Raw genomic sequence first — 19,948 nt, 5'->3', positions numbered from 1 at the left:
TAACTGTAAACATTATGGTACGTTAAAGTATTGAGTGTTGAGTAATGTGTTGGTAACTTTAATAATATAGGTATAATAAAGTGTATTGTTTTTGTGCAGCTGCAAGTGTCGACGCCGCCGGACTCGAACAAGTCTGAGGAGCGGTGCCTGGGCCGCGGCTGCCCGCGGGCCGAGGAGCTGAGCAAGATGTTCCCCACGCCGCCCAGCATGGAGGCGCATGCGCAGGCCTCGCCCGCCTTCTCGCTGCCCGACGACGCCACGCCGCACCCGCGCCAGCCCGGCTCGCCGCCGCCTGACATACCCATCGAGGTAAATAATGTACATTCGTATATGTTCTTCCTTATCTATTTAAAAAATGGACTCTCTCTAAGTACTCTTGTGCCAGAATTAAATAAATGTAATTTTTTTAACCACATCAGACAGATGTGCTCACTACCTTTATAAAGGCTGTATCCGCCACTGCATCTTCTTCTCTCATCTGTACAACAAATTCTAGTTTCAAAAACTGACTAAAAGTTAGCCTTTTAATAACTTTAATATCATCCATCTCCCCCAGGACTGGTCATACGTGTTCAAACCGCCTACCGTATTCAAATACGTGGGCTCGTCTAAGTACGCGCCGCTGACGACGCTGCCGAGCCAGCTGCTGCCGCCCGTCACGCTGCCGCCGCATGCCGTGTACCGGCCGCGCTGCCACCAGGAGCACGACGACCACGACAAGCGGGAGCCGGACGCTGATGCCGATACCAATAGGACGGGTAGGTCACCTCTGAGGCAGCTGCTGCCGCCCGTCACGCTGCCGCCGCATGCCGTGTACCGGCCGCGCTGCCACCAGGAGCACGACGACCACGACAAGCGGGAGCCGGACGCTGATGCCGATACCAATAGGACGGGTAGGTCACCTCTGAGGCAGCTGCTGCCGCCCGTCACGCTGCCGCCGCATGCCGTGTACCGGCCGCGCTGCCACCAGGAGCACGACGACCACGACAAGCGGGAGCCGGACGCTGATGCCGATACCAATAGGACGGGTAGGTCACCTCTGAGGCAGCTGCTGCCGCCCGTCACGCTGCCGCCGCATGCCGTGTACCGGCCGCGCTGCCACCAGGAGCACGACGACCACGACAAGCGGGAGCCGGACGCTGATGCCGATACCAATAGGACGGGTAGGTCACCTCTGAGGCAGCAGAAATCATGAGATGTGGAAAAAATATAGAATTGAAAGTATACGGTACATGTTGAAACGGCGAGTTAAGAATATTCTTAGGAACCACGGGAACAACCCTTTGGAACATTAATATTGACAGTCATGTTTCGTACTCCACACAAGTCCTTACCACATTTGCCAAGCTATGGTAATATTAATAGTTCATATTTCATCAACAGCCGGTGTGAAACGCTCCGCTCCCCCTACCCCTGAAAGCCGCGAGGCGCGGAGTCGGAACGCTCGCGAGCCGGGCCCCGGGCCCCCGGGCCCCGCCACCACCAACACCTCCGTAGTGCCGCGAGCACAGGCGCGGGTGGCGGAGGCCGCGCCGGCGCCGCCCGCGCACGTGGCCTGCCCGCTCATGCTCAACGTGCTGCTAGCGGATACCGTGCTCAACGTCTTCCGCGACCACAACTTTGATAGCTGCACGCTTTGCGTCTGCAATGCTGGACCTAAGGTAAAACTTGCTTATATAAAATTATATATTGTGATTAGGCTTCCGTGTAATTTTCAAGTCGAATTTTTTGAATGATATAGTCACAGTAACTTCATTAATTAAACATTAATAAACTATTTTTAAATTACATATATAAACTATTTATTAACAAATAAAAATGGAAACATTTAAACTATGAATCATAATATTCATCCGCATCGCTGTCAGCGCGAATTGACGGACAATCGGATATTTGTTGACCAAAGTATAGGCCAGGCCTTTGGTCACGAGTGGACTCCACTGAGTGCTTGCTTATTTACAGTAGGTTTGGTTTATGAGGTTTTTGATGCTATATTTTATTTTATTTCTGTCCAGGTCGTGGGCAACATCCGCGGCGCGGACGCGGCGACGTACCTGGCGGGCTGCTCGGGCATGGGCGGCGCGGCGGGCTCGTCGCCGCGGCCGGACGACGAGCCGGCGCACTGCACGTGCGGCTTCAGCGCCATCCTCAACCGCCGCCGCGCACACCGCGCCGGACTCTTCTACGAGGTACATACACGACGCTAATACTGTTGTCATTGTCACACACGAGTGTAGTCATCTACGACGTTATACTAGTGTGCAAGATGCGATCGGATCTCCCGCCTGCGGCATGAAGCCGCGTGGCTCGCGGGACCATTGCACGCCACTTTACTTACACTACGCGCCCGTGTCAGTATTATGTTGAATTAATTATGCTCTTTAGGTAGAAATATTGAGTGTTATTCGCTTAGATTGAGATCTTCGTTAAAAGGTTTTCTGCATCATTGAGATGTACCAATTAGTTCCATCGTCGCGTTTTTCGGTGTATGATATCAGGGTTTAAAAGGAAAATCTGTTGGTCTGTTATTTAGGCTATTATTTAGACACATGTCTTATATTGAGACTACACTTTGTCCGCCTAGTATGTCGCCACAGCCAGAGCACGGCCACTAGTAACAATGTACTGTTCTGCAGGACGAGATGGAGATCACGGGCTTAGCGGAGGAGCCGGGCGGGGCGGAGGCGGGCGCGCTGGGCGAGGTGGCGCGCGCCGTGCTGGCCGCCAGCGCCGCCCCGCCCGCGCCGCCCGCCGCCGCGCTGGCCCGCGCCGCCGCCGCCGCCGCCGCCGCGCCGCCGCACGACGACCTGCGCCTCAACCTGCTCGAGTCAGTACCACAAACAATACTATCCCAAATTAACTATACTTCACATGCATAAAAACTACCCTATATCGACCTCGTAGACCAAAAAGTCACTAAGTCCGAAAAAAATCAAATTATTTATTAACGCCATCTTGATGCAATGTGGGTTGTGACGTTGATGAAATGGATAACGCATTTTCGACTTATTCGGACTTAGTGACTTTTCACTCTACCTACGGGGATGATATGTTATTTATCTGATAATACATTACTGCCATGTTTCATAAAAATCCACCCAATAATTTTTGCGTGAAAGGGTAATAAACATACACAATAAATCCTCACAATTTTTCCTATTTACAATATGATGTTACAAGGAGGAGGATTTAATATAATTTGTATCTATTGTTATTGTCAAAAAAATATACAGGAATGAATTTTATCCAGTGCGCAAACTTTGTCAACTTATAGTTAAATATGTTTTATAGATACGTAAATTTTTAGTTTGTCGTGTTATAGTACAAAAAAGAAAAGTTATTGATATCGAAAGATGTTTTTTTTGTAACCGATTGTACGGTCACAGTCGTCATAGTATGCACGGCGGCAATGCGAAACCGGTTTACTGACGGAGCTCCGCTCGGCGCGCGTAAGAATTGTTGGTATCCATATTTTGCTGATTTTAGGGCGGACAAAAGAATGAAAAAATTTTTTTTACTGATGATGCAGATATGTTCTGTTAACGATTCTGGACCACCAGTTTTTTTTTGCGCACTGCTTAAAATTCAATCCTGTATACATTAAAGATATCCTTAAAAAAATTCTTACTTCATAAAATTTATAATTCGTATGAAATTTATAAATATATTATACTCGCTTTTTATCAAACCTAAAGTTACAATGGAGGCAAAAGTTTGCTGAAATGTATACTATACCGCATTTGTAATATAAATAATGTTATGTGACAGGTACACGGACGGCGGCACGGCGGCAGCGCGAGCTCTCCGCGCGTCCATCACCTCAGGCGTCAGCGTGAACAGCCTCAGCAGCGCCAACGCCCCGCAAGCTGTGCATCGCTGGCCCTTTATCGGGGCACGAGCGCCCAGATCCTCAAGGGACGTCGTCAGGTATGTTACGCAGATATCATAACCCCTTTCTGCCTTAACTCTAATTATTTGGGTAACGCCACAGCATGTTGTTTTTTTTATAGTAACTGATTGATATATTGATTTTTGTTCCCAGATTAATGCGGCGACTAAGGCCCCTCCTACAAGATGCGATACAGAAGCGTTGTTGTGGCGCCCGCATGTGGGACGGTGTGACGGGCCCGCTCACGTGGCGCCAGTTCCACCGCCTCGCCGGCCGCGGCAACGAGGACCTGTGCGAGCCGCAGCCCGTGCCTCCTCTACTGGTCGGACACGATCGCGACTGGATATCATTGTCACCCTACGCGTTACGACATTGGGAACGATTAGCTCTCGAACCATATTCGTACGCTAGAGACGTAGCGTACGTGGTACTAGCGGCCGATTGTGACTCCCTGACCGAGCCGCTGAAGGCTTTCTTCCGCGAGCTGTCGACGGCGTACGAGTCGTGCCGGCTGGGGCGGCACCAGCCCATCGGGCGCGTGGCGCGGGACGGGCTGGTGCGCTGCGGCGCGGCGCGGCGGGCGGCGCGCGACGACTGGGCGGGCGCGCTGCCGCCGGGCCGCCTGGGCGAGCAGCTGCGCGCCTACGCCGACACGCTGCGCGCGCACCTGCTGCCGCAGCTGGCGGCGCTGGGCGGCGACGCGCTGCTGGACGCCGAGCCGCGCCCGCCCGCCACGCCCGAGCCCGCGCCCGACGACGCCGAGCCCGCGCCGCCCGCGCCGCCGCCCGCCGCGCCCGCCGCCGCCGAGGAGGAGGGCGGCGCGCCGGCGCTGGTGGTGTACGTGGTGGAGCCGCCCGCCGCGCACGCGCACCGCCCGCTCGCGCTGCACGCGCTGCTCAGGCTCGTCACACGAACTATGGACCACTTACATCACCACAATCCGCTCGTCAAGGTACGTCCCATGTTGATCCATCTTGTCTTTGTTTGAAAAACTCTTTTTGCCTAATCTCTTATGGTGAGATCAAATCCATCTTGTAATAAAAGTGCCAGTGTACAGTTTTACATTAAACTTCTGTCTGACTGACATCTTTGACCTAATTATCTGAGAAACACAACACTCAGTCTGACAAATTTTTAACTAGTCAACCCTTGTGATGTAATAAGAATAACTTTAAAGTAATAACTTTCCTATGAGGTTCCTTTGTTAGAGCGACATTTTACAACATTGATATTTATAATGTTATATATTAATATATAACTATTGTTATGTACAATATATGTGTATTTGTATGAACCCTGGTTTCCTAAAAGAAAGGAATACAATAAAGAAAAAAAAACTATTTTTTTTTTGTTTGTTCAGATCATTTCCCTGGAGAGCATATGCTCGCGCTGGGGCCTGGGCGCGGCTCGCGACACAGGCCCGGCGCCGGGCGCGGAGGGCGGCGCGGGGCAGGCGGGCGGCGGCGCCGACGTGCGCGCGCTGGCCTTCAGCGTGTTCACCGGCGCCCGCCGCCTGCTGCAGCACCACGCCAACGGCAAGTCGCTCACCGGCTTCGGCACCGCCGCCGACGCCAACCTCTTCCTGCAGGCCAAAGATGTGAGCACACCACTTATATCTATACCACACGCTAATAATAACAGTTATTCCGATCACCTTCTTATAGTCAAAGTCTCGAAAAAGATCTAATAGGCATACAATAATAACATGGGTAGGTATTGGCAGGGGAATTAATAATTTTTCAATAATTTAGTAAATCTTGAATTGTGCAGTATGCTTTATCAATTAAAAATGTTCGTTATTTATTTTTAAATAGTGGAAGTTACTTAGTATCTAGCATGTCAACAGGTATTTGGTTTTATATTTTTGATGATGATAATTAGTCATTAGTTTCTAACGCTCTTCATTTGATTTATACATGCAACATGTTATGTTTGCAGGAGAAGAACCGCGCCCCATACGCGCTGTTCTCCCCCGCGTGGGTGCTGGCGGCGCCGCGCGCGCTGAAGGAGGTGGCGGAGACGTGGGGCACCGGCGCCACCGAGGCGGGCGGCGTGCTGTTCCTCGCCTACTGCCTCAGCCACGACCAGCGCTGGCTGCTGGCGGCGGCGTCCGACGCGCGCGGCGAGCTGCTCGACACCGCCGCCATCAACATACATGTGCCGCACAGGTACCTTATTACACTACGATTGTGAAATTGCAATTCTCAAACTGATCTTCTTTGAGGGCAGAAGCCTTCTTTAAGCCTGAAGTGTATTATTGTGTTATACCTATTCATATCTTACCTTTTTTTGGTAAGAAATCAGCAAATGATCAAATCCCGATGTGGATTTAGCAGAGTGAGCGTGCGCTCTTACTGACTAAAATATTCCTTCATGGGCGTTTTATGTACCAGGGTTGCGGTAACTCTTTCGAACAATCCCGCAGAACCAGAATTCATATCATACCTTGCATAGTATTTGTTCGATGTATAAAATGTGCAATTATAACTCGCAGATCTCGGCGGCGGCGCAGCGCCCCGGCGCGGCGGCTGGGGCTGACCAAGCTGATGGACTTCACGCTGGGCGTCATGAGCCAGGCCGCGCAGCCCTGGAGGCTGGTCGTCGGCCGCGTCGGACGCATCGGACATGGAGAACTCAAAGGTACCACTACTACTTTTTATGACGCATCATTGCATGGTACATGAATATAGTAAACAGATACAAAGTGAATAATATATACAGTGCAATATTGTGTCCTTGATTGTGATAATAAAATATTATTTACTTATTTATTTTTGTTTTACTTTTGGGTCTTTTTCGAGCCAGGGTCGAAAATTTAAGAATATCGAGTCTTTTGTGAAAATGCATGGAAACTGTGAATGTTATTTCCTCTGGCAGTGTTTATGAAACTGTATCGTGTTCCCAGGCTGGAGCTGGCTGCTGTCACGCAAGCACCTGGTGCGGGCGTCGGCGCAGCTGCGCGAGCTGTGCGGCAGCTGCGGCGTGGTGTACCCGGCGGGGGCGCCGTGCATCGTGTCGGCCTGCCTCGTGTCCACGGAGCCCGACTCCTGCCTGCGCCTCATGGCCGACCGCTTCACGCCCGACGAGCGCTTCTCGCAGGCCTCCATCCAGTCGCACCTGCACACGCCGCGCGACGTCACCGCCACGCACATCCTCGTCTTCCCCACCTCCGCCACCACGCAGGTAATAACACCTTCCGAACCACTCAGCTTATCGTCATAAACAAAAGATAGCCCCCAAAATGCCCACCCTCCACCACTCCATGTGGTTTTGCTGGGAAGAAGTGGCGAAACGAACTCCCCAGCAACGATCATACAACTTATTTTGAAATACCTACTGACTCCTATTTTTTTTATTTTCACCAGTCAAACCAGATGCCATTCGAGCCACCGATGGCGAACGGCGAGGACAGCGACATGATGTTCCTGAACGTGGACATGGGAGACGAGGACATGGGCGAGGACAACATGACGGACTTACTCATCGGCGACATGTTCAACAACATGTGGGCGGCCGGCAGCCCCCGCCGGACTGACGACGACCCCGCCGCCAGCCCGCAGGCGCATCACCATCACCAGGCCGCCTTCCATCATCAAGATGATAATGCTGCCGTATGTATACTCTTGTATTTACATTTGGCTAATATAAGTAACAACCCTATGGTACGGTGGTTTCACACATGTATCAAAGTTATGACCTATTGATTTATAGCTTGAGTGAGTACATATTCAGTTAAGATGATAATATTAACTGTTGTGTGGCTTGCAGGAGGCGGTGGGCGCGCTGCTGCAGCAGCCGCTGGCGCTGGGCTACATGGTGTCGACGGCGCCGCTGGGCGCCATGCCGGCGTGGTGGTGGGCAGGCTGTGCTCACCTGCGCGGCGCCTGCCCCGCCTTCCTCAAGACGGCGCTGCACCTGCACGCCGGCAGCCTGCAGGCCGCCGACGACTACACCTCGCTCACGCAGCGCCGCGACCACAACACGCACCCGCTCGACTCGCAGGTCACCACCGATGTGCTCAGGTACTACCACCACCTCCGCATCTCCTAACAGACAGAGAAACGACAGCAGTACTCAATACACAACTACGTTCCATAGCACACAGTATTAAGTATGATGAATGATGTTGACTTCTGGCAGCACATTATTGGATCTTCAGTTGTATCACTATCAACTTTATTTGTATGTAGAAATTTTACTACCAATACCATCCAACAAACACTACACTTCGTCAATATGTAATCACAAAACTTATTGTTACAGATACGTGCTAGAAGGTTATAACGCGCTGTCATGGTTAGCGCTGGACGGCAACACTCACGACCGGCTGTCGTGCCTGCCGCTGCACGTGCAGGTGCTCATGCAGCTGTACCACACGGCCGCAGCGCTCGGCTAGACCACCAGCCGAGTGCCGTAGTGACGTGCCAGTGACAGTGTCTCAACTAGTGCAGTGTAGTGACGTGTACGAGTGACGAGTGACTAGTGAACAATCGGATCTGACATAATAATATAGTATCGCGCAGGAAGCCTTACAACTATCTCTAACACCTATTAATGTTAAAAAGTTTACACTCGTTAACATTACAGGTGTTCAGGATGGCACTAAATGTGCCATAATGTTGGATAATGACGTCAGCCTGCCTACATACTATTTATTAGAGTAATTTGTTGAAGTTGGACATCATGGTTGTAGTGGTCATATGGGTAATATTGCTATTTATCTTATTTATTTTTTATTTATATGTATTTTGTTGATAGTTTATCCAGTTGAACCGGACCGTTAATGGTTCTGTTTCAGACAACTGGATAGTATATATTTTTTATGTATTTTTTTTACTAATGGTAATTTAAATCTTGGTACCATTTGCCTTATTTTGTCTCCAGACAACTATACAAATAGCTTGTTTACAATGATAAATATGAATTAAAGTATTGCCCATGGATCACTAAGTTGAAGTAAGGTAAATGACTAAAAGGCAGCATAAAGGTAGACTCGTAGTTGATGACAGTACTTAGATAAATTAACTAGTAGGGAGTGTAAGTTCTGGGCCTCGTTACGATATGTTGTTGTTGTCAAATGTTGGAGAGTCCTCTACGTGTTGTAGGGGACAGTGTTGGGTGCGGTTTCGCTCTGTTTAGTAACATTCTGTATGTAGCAACATGCTTTAGCAATTGTTTTACTTACAGATTCATTCATTTTCATTTTTAATGCTAGACAGTGGGTCAATATAGCTCTTGTATACTTTAATTAAGTAAACATGAGTTAGAACCTTAGATAAAAAGACCATCAATTATGAATACATTAAGTTGAGACATTACTTTTGCCCTACTATTAACAACTCCTTACGTTCTAAAGTAAATTACTACAAACATACAACAGTTTACTGTTTGGTAAAATATGCCTTATTAAACAGAGTGAATTACCATGCACAAACTTCTAAATTGAAATATCAAAAATGTTAAATTAATTACTAGGAAAATTTAAAAATGCAAACTAGTTAAGCCGGGGAATCTAGGTTAATAAGTTTGATCACAAAATAAGGTCCAATTTGGCATATGAACAGTTTTCCATGTTTTATATATGAATCATTCACCACATGTCAAAAGGCATTTTAATTTATAACCAGCAATCAATCCATTCGAATATCAAGGTCTTTCAATCAATTTAGTTTGCTGGAAAACAAAACCTAGTTTACAAAGTGCCAATTAGGGCAAACAAAAATATCAAATTTTATTCATAAGAACTTTCAATTCATATTAGGTATACATGTTTGCATACAGTTTTTGATAGTTATTTTTCAATCAGTTTTTAAATATTATGAGTGATGAACTTTTATCATTTTCTTGCTAATAATATCTAGTTACATTTTTTAAAATAAAATCAGTAAGAATCCACTTCCATGCAGTCTTGTCGGAATAAACAATACTTCCTGATCTCTCATTCCAGAATTGAAAGTGAACCTCATTTTATGTAGCTATCATTTTTATTAGACAGACATGACCTTCAAATACTTATATATAAATGTAGAAAATTTTAAATAACGCGCCCAAAAGGCTAAATGCAATAAAATAAGGATTTATGTGGGATTATTGTAATTAGATAGTTAATTGCTCACAATATCCCTTTTCTCTCTCTTTTACCTCAAATATTTTCACACCTCGACATTAAACTTCCGTCGATTTAATTATCGTAGCTAGTGTTAAAATTAATAGCAAAATAAAATTTCATGTTTTCAAATAACGTTAGTATCCAAATAAGGATTTTGAATTCATTTAGCTTGTATAAAATTGATATTTTCTGCAATGTAGAAAATTTTGAGTCCAATTTTATATTTCACTGAGCTTTAATTTTACTACTGCATCAATTCATTTTTTTCATACAAATCAGGTTTTATTTTGATCTCAATGGCCATTTTACTCTTTGATACTGACTAAACTTTAGAGGCAAATGTAAAGTTTAGTGATTTTACTAAAGTGCATCAAGTAATTTTATTTGGTCATGCTCGGAACTTTAATTTATGGAAATTAATATCTAACATTCAACCACAAGTTAACATTTGAACATCACACAGACACACACGCACATACGGTTTTTCCGACTTCATAGTGCAAATGTCTGAATGCGACATCATGAAATATTTATTTCTTAACGAAATCGACGTCACAATTTTTACAACTGCAGCACATTATTACTGCAATGTATGTATTAATGTAGTGTATTTTTTGTAAATTTTCGTTATTTTAATAAACCGGTATGAATTACCAAAGGAGTTAGATATGTATAGTATTTTAGATATTTTTTTACTGATGTTTCTTATTAAATCGTCCACCAAACCATCTCACTTATTATAACGACACTTGTCGACACGTACGTTCATGCATTATTTTTGTAGGCTTTTATGAAAAATGCAATTTTTCCTAATTTGTAGTGTTTTGCACAACTTTGCTTTATGAATCACGTAGTTTCAATCTCTAGGGACAAAATGTATTTAGATAAATTGACCACTGAAGTAAACTTGAATTCTGTACAGTTTTATACGAGGGAACAAAAGCTCAACATTGCTTCTCACATGTGCTGCATTGCACCGGCATTCTAGCGTACACTAATGTTCAAATGATCACTTGCGTAATCTGCGGAGTGTCCGTGCGATGTCGGTAACAATTCTACAACAAACAGATTTGCTAGTAAATATATCTTATGATAACAAAATACGAAACGGTGCAATTGCGTAGCGCAACAATAGTAACTGCTTCTAGTGTGAATATTCTCAGCTGTACTTTTACTAAAACGTAGATGCAGTGAGTGCGAAGTTAAACTTTTTTGCGAATGCTACACCTAATTTGTCAGCATTGAGCAGAAACGTTGTTTGCGTGGGAAAAAAGCACTTGAAGCAATTTATTCTATGGCTGCGTTATGCAATTAAGCTGCAGAAAGCTAATTAGAAACACCAATAGTTTATCGTTAGTTAAAATAAAATAGTGATAAAGAGAGCCCCCTAGATGATGTTGGAAGTAGCATTTGTATAATTAGACATTGTCGTTTTATAAAAAAAGAATATAAAATGGAGCCATTTGAAACAACAGAAGAGCGTGTTGATGCGTCGAATCTCCGACAGTTTAGTAGTTATAATGAAATTTTCTATTTTAATATATTATTAAAGCGTAAGCGTAGGGAGGTGTGCTGTGAAAACAAATCTGTAAATATGTCCGATGCGTGGTTTGGATCGTGTATTACTCATTTTTTATTGATATATTCCATTTTTAATCTTATTTCTGTGGACTGAGTTCGGAAAAATCAAAAATCTTAAATTAATTTTTCGTATTGAACAAATTATCAGAAATCAGATTGTAAATTATTTTTTTGTTGCTTAGTACCTAATTATTTTTTGTATTGTCAAGTGATGGTAGGCAATTTGTACAGGTTTTGTATGTATGCGCGAGCGCAGCGCCGCGGCGGTTTGAATAAATTATTTAATGTAGACGCGGCCCGCCCGCCACTTAACTGAATTATGCCTAGTTGAATATGAAATGTTTTAAATGTGTTACAGCATTTGAGAATATTTAATGATGTTGTATATAGTTTATTATTTTGTTTTGTAAAACGACATTTTGTACATATACTCGATGTAGTATCGAATACCGTTAATTATTTGCCCACATTGCCGATGTATAATGGAGCACGTTTTAAAGAAACCACTCGTAATATTTTGTACAGTTGTTAATCGAGATTCGTAGTTGAATGGATTATTTTAAGGATTTCGTTTTTTTGACTTTTTTGTTATTGTGAATTTGTCAATTTTTTTAGGGAATTGGGATCGTACTGTACATAGACCTCACCATTTTGTCATATATTAGTTGTAAGCGGTCAAATCTGATGATTGATGTGGAAATCAAATTTTCTAAATGGAGCAATCATTAGAAATTCGTAAAACAAAATTAGTGTAATACTTGATATTAATATAACTTTATAAATAACTGTGAAAATAGGTAATAATAATTATGAATAAAATATTACATATTTAAAAAGCATTGTTTTATTTGATTTTCTCAAGAAATATAAACAATTATTTCAGCCTGCCATTTTAACTACGTCCTGAGGAAGAGAATCACCGTACCACACCAGGATAATAAATATAAGTTTCATCAAAATCCTTTTAGCCATTAACGCGTGATTGAGAAAAATACATCAAAACTACAGAGCGTATTCTCACATGCACATCCTATAAAACGACGAAAATTCCATGAAAGCTTCAAATTCGCTGCATAAATATCATGCTTTAGCTTGATAAGTTTATTCACACAAATATTTTAAAGCAAAATTAATTGTATCAGTTTTTCAAGCATAAAGTATTGAAAGGATTTTGATGAAATTACATTAATCTACGTAACTTAAAACGTAAGCTTTCTAATGTTATCAGAATCAAGAGTTCAATCGGGAAGCAGGTAAAACCTGGCTGGCGGCATGCTGGCGGAAACAAGTTCTATATTTCCCATTTCAGTCCCTCCTGGTTCCTTCTGCTACCCTTTGTGTGCTGAGACCATAATATTATTCGAAAGAATTTTGGCGGGCTTTGGCTAGGGTCCTCTCTAATATTGCTGACCTCTTTCAAGGACACAGGGTACTGCCCTGTCTCCGTCATGAAATTTTTCTGCAGTCCTAACATCAGATTTTTCCTCGGAAAATTCGAAATGAGAGTTAAGAAAAGTAATTAAAAGTTTATGACGAAATTAAAAATGTCACCGAAGTGACATTGACATAATTTTTATTTGTGACATTGACAATACATCTTCAAGGGTGGTGCGTACTGTTTGCTTGCCTTTATTTATATCTAAATTCAATAAGATTTTATTAAATAAACTAATTTATCAGTACAGTAATGTGGTGTTCTACGTAGTGTAAACATATTAATGAGTACCACATACTTTTACGTGCCGATAAGGACTTAAACTTACATTAGCTACGTTTCTGAGTCAATAGTGTTTGTATGAATATTTATAAATGACAATGAAAATAAACGAGAAGAATTTGTGCGCTTTCGCGTCGTCCGCGACTCCGGTGGACCGCGACGGCTGGCTGGACATGAGGGGCGAAGTCGGCAAGAGCTACCAGAAGCGGTGGTTTGTGCTCAAAGGGAACCTGCTGTTCTATTTTGACAAAAAAGGTGATAAGGAACCTGTCGGTGTGATTATATTGGAAGGCTGTACAATAGGTAAGAATATTTTAGTGTGTTGTATATAACTGACTGTAAACAGAAACAACAAAGTATTTCCACTAAACTGTGGCAGTCATTCATGACTGCATCTATCTATGACGTCTTTCTACTGACTCTAAAATCTATAAAATACTTAGAAAAGTCTGTAAATCTGTGTTACAGAGTACAGTTGAAACCCATTTATTCACTAAGTAGTTTGACCATAGAGCAATGTTTGTTTGCATGAAGTTGTTATGGCAACAACATACCTATGGTCACTAACGAACTGCTGCAATGCGCTTCTTGGTACACACATATTAATCTTTTAAAGTGCTACCAGCATCTTGAGGACCACCTTGCCATCTTGCAAATTGACGTGCCATGTAAATACTTCTTGAAATTTTCTTATCTTGCAGAATTAACAGAAGAAGAAGCCTACAGCTTCAAGATATCGTTCCAGTGTGAGGGGGGCCGGACGTACTTCCTGTGCACCAACTCCCAGGCATCCATGGAGACGTGGATGAAGGCTCTCGCGTGCGCCAGCTATGACTATATGAAGCTCATGGTGTCTGACTTGCAGAGGCAGCTGGATGAGGCACAAGGTAATACTGATGGTGATATAAGAAGTCTTATTTAGTTCTTTTCTTTAATCTCTTGTATGTTGCTAATCATGAAACAATAGAAAATCAATTGTGTATTGTATATGTGCACTCCAACATAGAACAGGTTAAGATATGTGTTTTTGAAATATTTGTAATTAAAATTAGCTTTAAAGCAGAGAAAATACCAATGAATCTAAATTCCCTGAAATCATTATTATCTTAAATCCTTCCCTTTTAACTAACATTCATCAAAAAGGATCTGTTGTTGCTAGCCTAATCGAAAACCAAAACATGAAAATGTAATGTTTATGTTTATTGTAACATTGTATTTGTGTCTTCTAGCGGAAGCAGCAGCAGAGGCAGCACTAGTGACAGTGACCCCACCAGAGGATGAACCTAAGGTGCCTCCCCGAGGGCAGCGGTACAACCCCTTCAACAGAGTTACCGATGGTGAGACCAAGGCGGTACCGGGCAGTAGACATCGTAAGTATATCAAGCCATAATATTAGTATGCGGTATGTCTGACACACTTTGGTAGTGCTGTGGTATTTGTCAGCAATTGATATGTGTCTGATAATAATGTAGTTCTGATAAGTATGGATGTGTGAAAGTAGTTACAATAGAGGATTAATCTTTAAGTTAACCATCTCTTAATTACCCTTAATAATGAAAAGTTCACCTATCTTTTTTGGTAGACTAATAGATTGATTTGGTAAAGGTAAATTTTAGTCAATAAAGTCTACTTTTGAGCTAATAAGAAAGATTTACAAATGGAGCCCTAAATATACTTCACTGTGCCATATAACCTTGTAATTCTGCTTATTACCAGATAAAGAGAACCTCCGACCAGACCTGCCCCGTAAAAAGGTGCCGTTCCGTGACATCCACACAGCATACGGACGCAAGATATTAGCCGATAGAAGCGAGTGGCGCGCCCGACTCACGAAGCAAAGGGAAGAGACCTCACAACCTCTCATACAGTTGTAGTGTACGTCAACTATGTAGGTTTTATTAAGAGTACCAACTTGACTATAGTAAGCATAAAGAAAATTAAACATGCACCTTATTTCAGTACTTACTGAAATAGGTGCGGTATAATCCCTACGGCCTCGGCCTCGAATTTTGCGGGCAGCGGCGGCGGCGCGGGAGCGGCAGAATCTTACGCGTATAATCAAATGGACCGGCCGTCGAATACAGCGGCGCGGGAGCGGGCAACGAGTGGTGAGCTCCAGTCAAACGGTGACCGCCCGCGCCGCCGCCGCTGCCGCCCCGCTGCCCGCATAATTCGAGGCAGAGGCCTACTAGTTGTAATATTTGATGAAAACAATGACATAATACACATTTTTTATAACATTAAAATGTCATCACAAGCCTACCTAATATTGTAAATAGAAAAAGGAAAAGTCTATATTTAGTTGGTTATCATCAAATTTTCCTGTTTAGACAATTGAATTGTTTTGACATAGCAAGCCTAGATTGTTTAGTGTTTAGAGGATAAATTGATTGGAATTATTGATTTTATAATTATGTTAGAATAGAAGTACTTACGCTTATTTAGTTATGTAGCTTAAGACCAATATCTTGCTCCATACAAATTAAATTTGCTGGCGCAAGTTTCTTCATCCTATTAAAGCTATAACAATATAGTTATGTAGAGATTTAGTCAGTATTATTGTGAACAAACATTTGAATTACCTACTTTAATGTGTCATTGTATCTATAGTTCGGCCATTCAGAGAATGCGTTCCTGACACGTCGCGATTGAACTGACGACGTAACTACATTCATTGATTATTGATATAATAATGTTGTTTTAATGCTCCTCAATTGTTAAAACGGTAAACAACCAGCAAAAATATTTTTATCGTAACTGCAACGCCATTGCAAAGTTACGTCGTCAGTTCAATCGCGACGTGTCAGGAACGCATTCTCTGAATGGCCGAACTATAATAATATAATAGCATTCATACCGATTGCCGGCCACGGCGACATTATACCTACCACTGCTATTTCCCCACCACCCAAAGGTAGACTGGGAGAAAACGCCTATGGCGTTAAGTCCGCCATTGTACTATTTGTGCAAAAAGTATTATAAATAAATAATAAATAAATAAATATAGTGCACGAGCATTTGCGCAGACACAGGTGCCCTCATTATTCCTAAATTCTCATAGCCCGATTTGGCGGCAATCTGACACGACCGGAAAAAGATCAACTTGGGGAAACTTCCGTCTTTAGATTTCTTGATACAGTTACGAGTATGAAACTGCTACTAAGAAAAGAAGTACATACTATAGTTTCTTCCTCATGAAATTTCAAATGTCTTGTAAGGTAATAAGGACCAGTCATTTGTACCCATGTACGAAGACATTATATTTTTATATGCATAGTTCACGGCGGAATCGAATTCGTTAGTTGAAAATAATGTAGAGGTCAACAACTGGATTTTATTAATTATGATTCTTTCGAAAAGCTTTGAGATTAATAAATATATTTGATAAAATATCTACATCCTTGTATGGATCCTTGGATTTATAACTTGCAGTTAAAAGGAGATGTTAGCGTTAAGTTTATGTTTGAGAAATATCATCACAATGTTGGCTATGATTTAGAGGTAAATACTTGGCAGGTTTCGGATGTGCGTTCTCCTAATAGAAAAATATAAAAAAGGATGACCTTTTTATCTTTGCTAATATTTTTTATGCAAAAGTAACTGTTTGTCTGTCGCGCTTTCACGACATAATTATTGATTTAAATGATATTTGATACACAGATAGTCTATAGCCTGAGTAAGGTCATAGACTACATATTACCCGGTTGCGAGAAGTGGTTCTTCTAGAACAGTCAGTAACGAATACGGTTTTTCTTATGTTCAATACCTGCCAAGAACAACGCTTGCCAAATAGTTAAGTTTAATATGTGGCGTATATATTTATTTGTATGATAAATAAAATGAACAACAACGAATACCTAAATCTTTTATTTAAATTATCTGTCTAATTTTTAACCAAATTCACTTTCTTATATAAATGGTCTCTAGTTAGTGTATAGTCCCCAGGCCGGCGAACAATTTTTTTTTGATACATACACATTTAAGACTTTGTTAGTGCCTTCCTTACGATGAGTCCGACAAACTTTTCGAATGCGCAAATTTTGGTGCCGCTGCGTTTTTTAATGCTTGACTCCTGGAATTGTCGATATGACGTCACTATGACTCTTCGTACATACAAGTTTCATTTTTTGAGATTCGTTTAATAAAGTTAACTAGAAAATGGTGGTCAACTTGTCCTATAAAGATCGTGCTGCGTTTGGAGTGTCCACCATCCTGAAATGTCGGTATGAAATCACTACGACTCTTCGTACATACAAGTTTCATTTTTTGAGATTTGTTTAATAAAGTTAACAAGAAAATTGTGGTCAACTTGTCCGATAAAGATCACGCTGCGTTTGGAGTGTCCACCAAAAATGGCGATATGACATCACTGTCTCCCCATACATACATGTCGGACAAGAATAACAATGATAGATAACATTATTCTAAATGCAAATATGGACTTGTCCGACAAATACATTGAGATCAATGTATTTGCCATAATGCCATGTAATAGTCAGTTCGATAAGAAAATGAGAAAAAAATATTAGAATTGGAAGAAGGTTGTTATTTTTGTCAATTTCTGACTGAAATATTCACGTGCATTATTTAAGTATATTAAATTGGAATTTAGACTACGGCTAGCTGCCAGCGCGCTAACAACGCGTTGTCCCCAAGGTGCCAGCTCGCCGTCCGCACGTCGGCCGCGAGGTGTAAGTTGGGTGTAAGCTTGCTGTCACCGCAAACTCAATATTATTTTAAGGCAGTTCTGATTGAACACGACGCAACGACGTTGTTTCGCTGCTGACTCGGAGTCGGCGCGTAATGAGCATGCCGTCGGCGCGCTGTACGCAAGAGGTCCGCTCGCTTGCAGCACGCGGGCTGCGAGCCGAGTTGTGTGTTAGCGGCAAGCGCGCTGACTGCTCGCCGTTGGCTTTTTCATATTGACATTACGAAATATATACTAATATACACGATTTAATGCTCTAAATTGAATGACAACTTAAATGCTGGTGTGGAGCCGTGCTGTTGCGGTGCCGCTATACTGTGCCATGACCCTAAGACGTATTGTCGATAGTTTATATTATGTTAAGGAATAATATCCCACATCTATTAATGGACTATATATCAATCAAAAGGTCTTTTTAAGAGCAACATTTTGTCTCAACATACCACTTATCAATTCTTAGTATTTTAGAAGATATAGCCCAAATAAGGCGTATTATCGATAGGATTTACTATGTTAGGGAATAATGTCCCACCTCTAGGTATGAACCATATGTCAATCGAAAGATCTTTTTAAGCGCTGTATTCCGTCTTAACATACCACTTACCGATTCTTAGTATTTTGGAAGACATAACTGACCTAAGGCATATTATTGATACTTTACATTGTGTTAAGGAATAACATCTCACTTGAAGTTATGAGTCATATTTCAATCAAAAGATATTTTTAAGCGCAAGGTTGTATTAGCATAACTCCGACAAATTGTCAGTACTTTAAAAGCTAGAGCTTTTCTAAGATTATATTATTGGTAGGTTCTGTCAAGCTAATCAATTACTTCTTTAGTAACAAATTATTTGAAAAACCTTTCCAAATGAAATATTTCGTGTTAACATACTTCCGAAAAATTGTTAGTAGTATAGAAGCTAGAGCTTATTTAAAATTATAATTATTGATAGATGTTTTCAATTAAATAAATCCCATCTCTGGTAATAAGTTAAACATCATTCAAAAGACGTTTTTAAATGCAACATTTCATATTAAAAAAACTTCGGCGAATTGTTAGTATTTCAGAAGCTAGGGCTTATATAAGATTATTTTATCGATAGGTGTTTTCAAGTTAATAAATCCCTCCTGTAGTAATGATACATATATCATTCGAAACGACTTTCTAAATGCAACATTTACTATTAACATACTTCACACCAATTGTCAGTACTTTATACCAAATCTTTAAAATATATCTACATTTTCCGGACGGTGGACACTCCATATGCAGCATGATCTTTGTCGGACAAGCTTACCACAATATTGAAAGTAACTTTATTAAACATATTTCAAAAGATGAAACTTGTATGTACGAAGAGCCACAGTGACGTCATATCTACATTTTCCGGACGGTGGACACTCCATATGCAGCATAATCTTTGTCGGGCAAGCTTACCATTATATTAAAAGTTACTTTATTAAACATATTTCAAAAGATGAAACTTGTATGTACGAAGAGCCACAGTGACGTCATATCAACATTTTCAGGATGGTGGATACTCCATACGCAGCATGATCTTTGTCGGACAAGTTGACCACAATATTGCAAGTAACTTAATTAAACATATTTCAAAAAATGAAACTTGTATGTACGAAGAACCATAGTGACGTCATATCGACAATTCCAGGAACCAAGCATTCAAAAACGCAGCAGCGCCAAACTTTGCGCATTTGAAAAGTTTGTCGGACTCATCGTAAGGAAGGCACTCACAGTCTTAAATTTGAATGTATCAAAAAAAAAATTGTTCGCCGGCCTGGGGACTAGTAGTAATGCTCAGCTTTCCGACTCTTGCCGTCCCGACGCGTCTGTGGTAAGCAGCAGAGCATTCTTTCGTTGCTCTTTAACAGCAAACTTATACTCGCTACTAGTTAGGGTACGGTGCATTAAATAAAACAACAATA

At 42.0% G+C, this 19,948-nt stretch overlaps 2 protein-coding genes across 3 annotated transcripts in view; both read left to right on the top strand.

Moving 5' to 3' along the window:
• Window positions 1-12,415, top strand: part of LOC124631359 (mediator of RNA polymerase II transcription subunit 13) — a 65,534-nt gene extending 53,119 nt beyond the window's left edge. For both annotated transcript variants that reach the window (XM_047165724.1, XM_047165723.1), the window contains exons 14-27: window positions 100-309; window positions 557-758; window positions 1,384-1,661; window positions 2,016-2,189; window positions 2,637-2,827; window positions 3,769-3,927; window positions 4,043-4,841; window positions 5,250-5,486; window positions 5,828-6,057; window positions 6,384-6,529; window positions 6,795-7,072; window positions 7,255-7,500; window positions 7,658-7,911; window positions 8,153-12,415. In XM_047165724.1, coding sequence (XP_047021680.1) covers window positions 100-309; window positions 557-758; window positions 1,384-1,661; window positions 2,016-2,189; window positions 2,637-2,827; window positions 3,769-3,927; window positions 4,043-4,841; window positions 5,250-5,486; window positions 5,828-6,057; window positions 6,384-6,529; window positions 6,795-7,072; window positions 7,255-7,500; window positions 7,658-7,911; window positions 8,153-8,285 — 3,537 coding nt within the window. In that variant the 3' untranslated portion in view covers window positions 8,286-12,415. The remainder of the gene's footprint in view (window positions 1-99; window positions 310-556; window positions 759-1,383; window positions 1,662-2,015; window positions 2,190-2,636; window positions 2,828-3,768; window positions 3,928-4,042; window positions 4,842-5,249; window positions 5,487-5,827; window positions 6,058-6,383; window positions 6,530-6,794; window positions 7,073-7,254; window positions 7,501-7,657; window positions 7,912-8,152) is intronic.
• A 740-nt stretch (window positions 12,416-13,155) lies between these two features.
• On the top strand, window positions 13,156-15,827 carry LOC124631409 (sesquipedalian-1). The gene is made up of 4 exons (XM_047165785.1): window positions 13,156-13,599; window positions 13,998-14,183; window positions 14,526-14,666; window positions 15,013-15,827. Exons 1-4 carry the CDS (start codon window positions 13,389-13,391, stop codon window positions 15,168-15,170), a joined length of 696 nt encoding a protein of 231 aa, XP_047021741.1. The 5' UTR covers window positions 13,156-13,388; the 3' UTR covers window positions 15,171-15,827.
• Window positions 15,828-19,948: the final 4,121 nt, after the last annotated feature.

The sequence above is a fragment of the Helicoverpa zea genome, chromosome 6, assembly GCF_022581195.2.
Source record: "Helicoverpa zea isolate HzStark_Cry1AcR chromosome 6, ilHelZeax1.1, whole genome shotgun sequence".
NCBI classification, from domain to species: Eukaryota; Metazoa; Arthropoda; class Insecta; order Lepidoptera; family Noctuidae; genus Helicoverpa; species Helicoverpa zea.
Note: the sequence above shows the minus strand (reverse complement) of the source record. Positions and strands in the feature narration are given on the sequence as shown.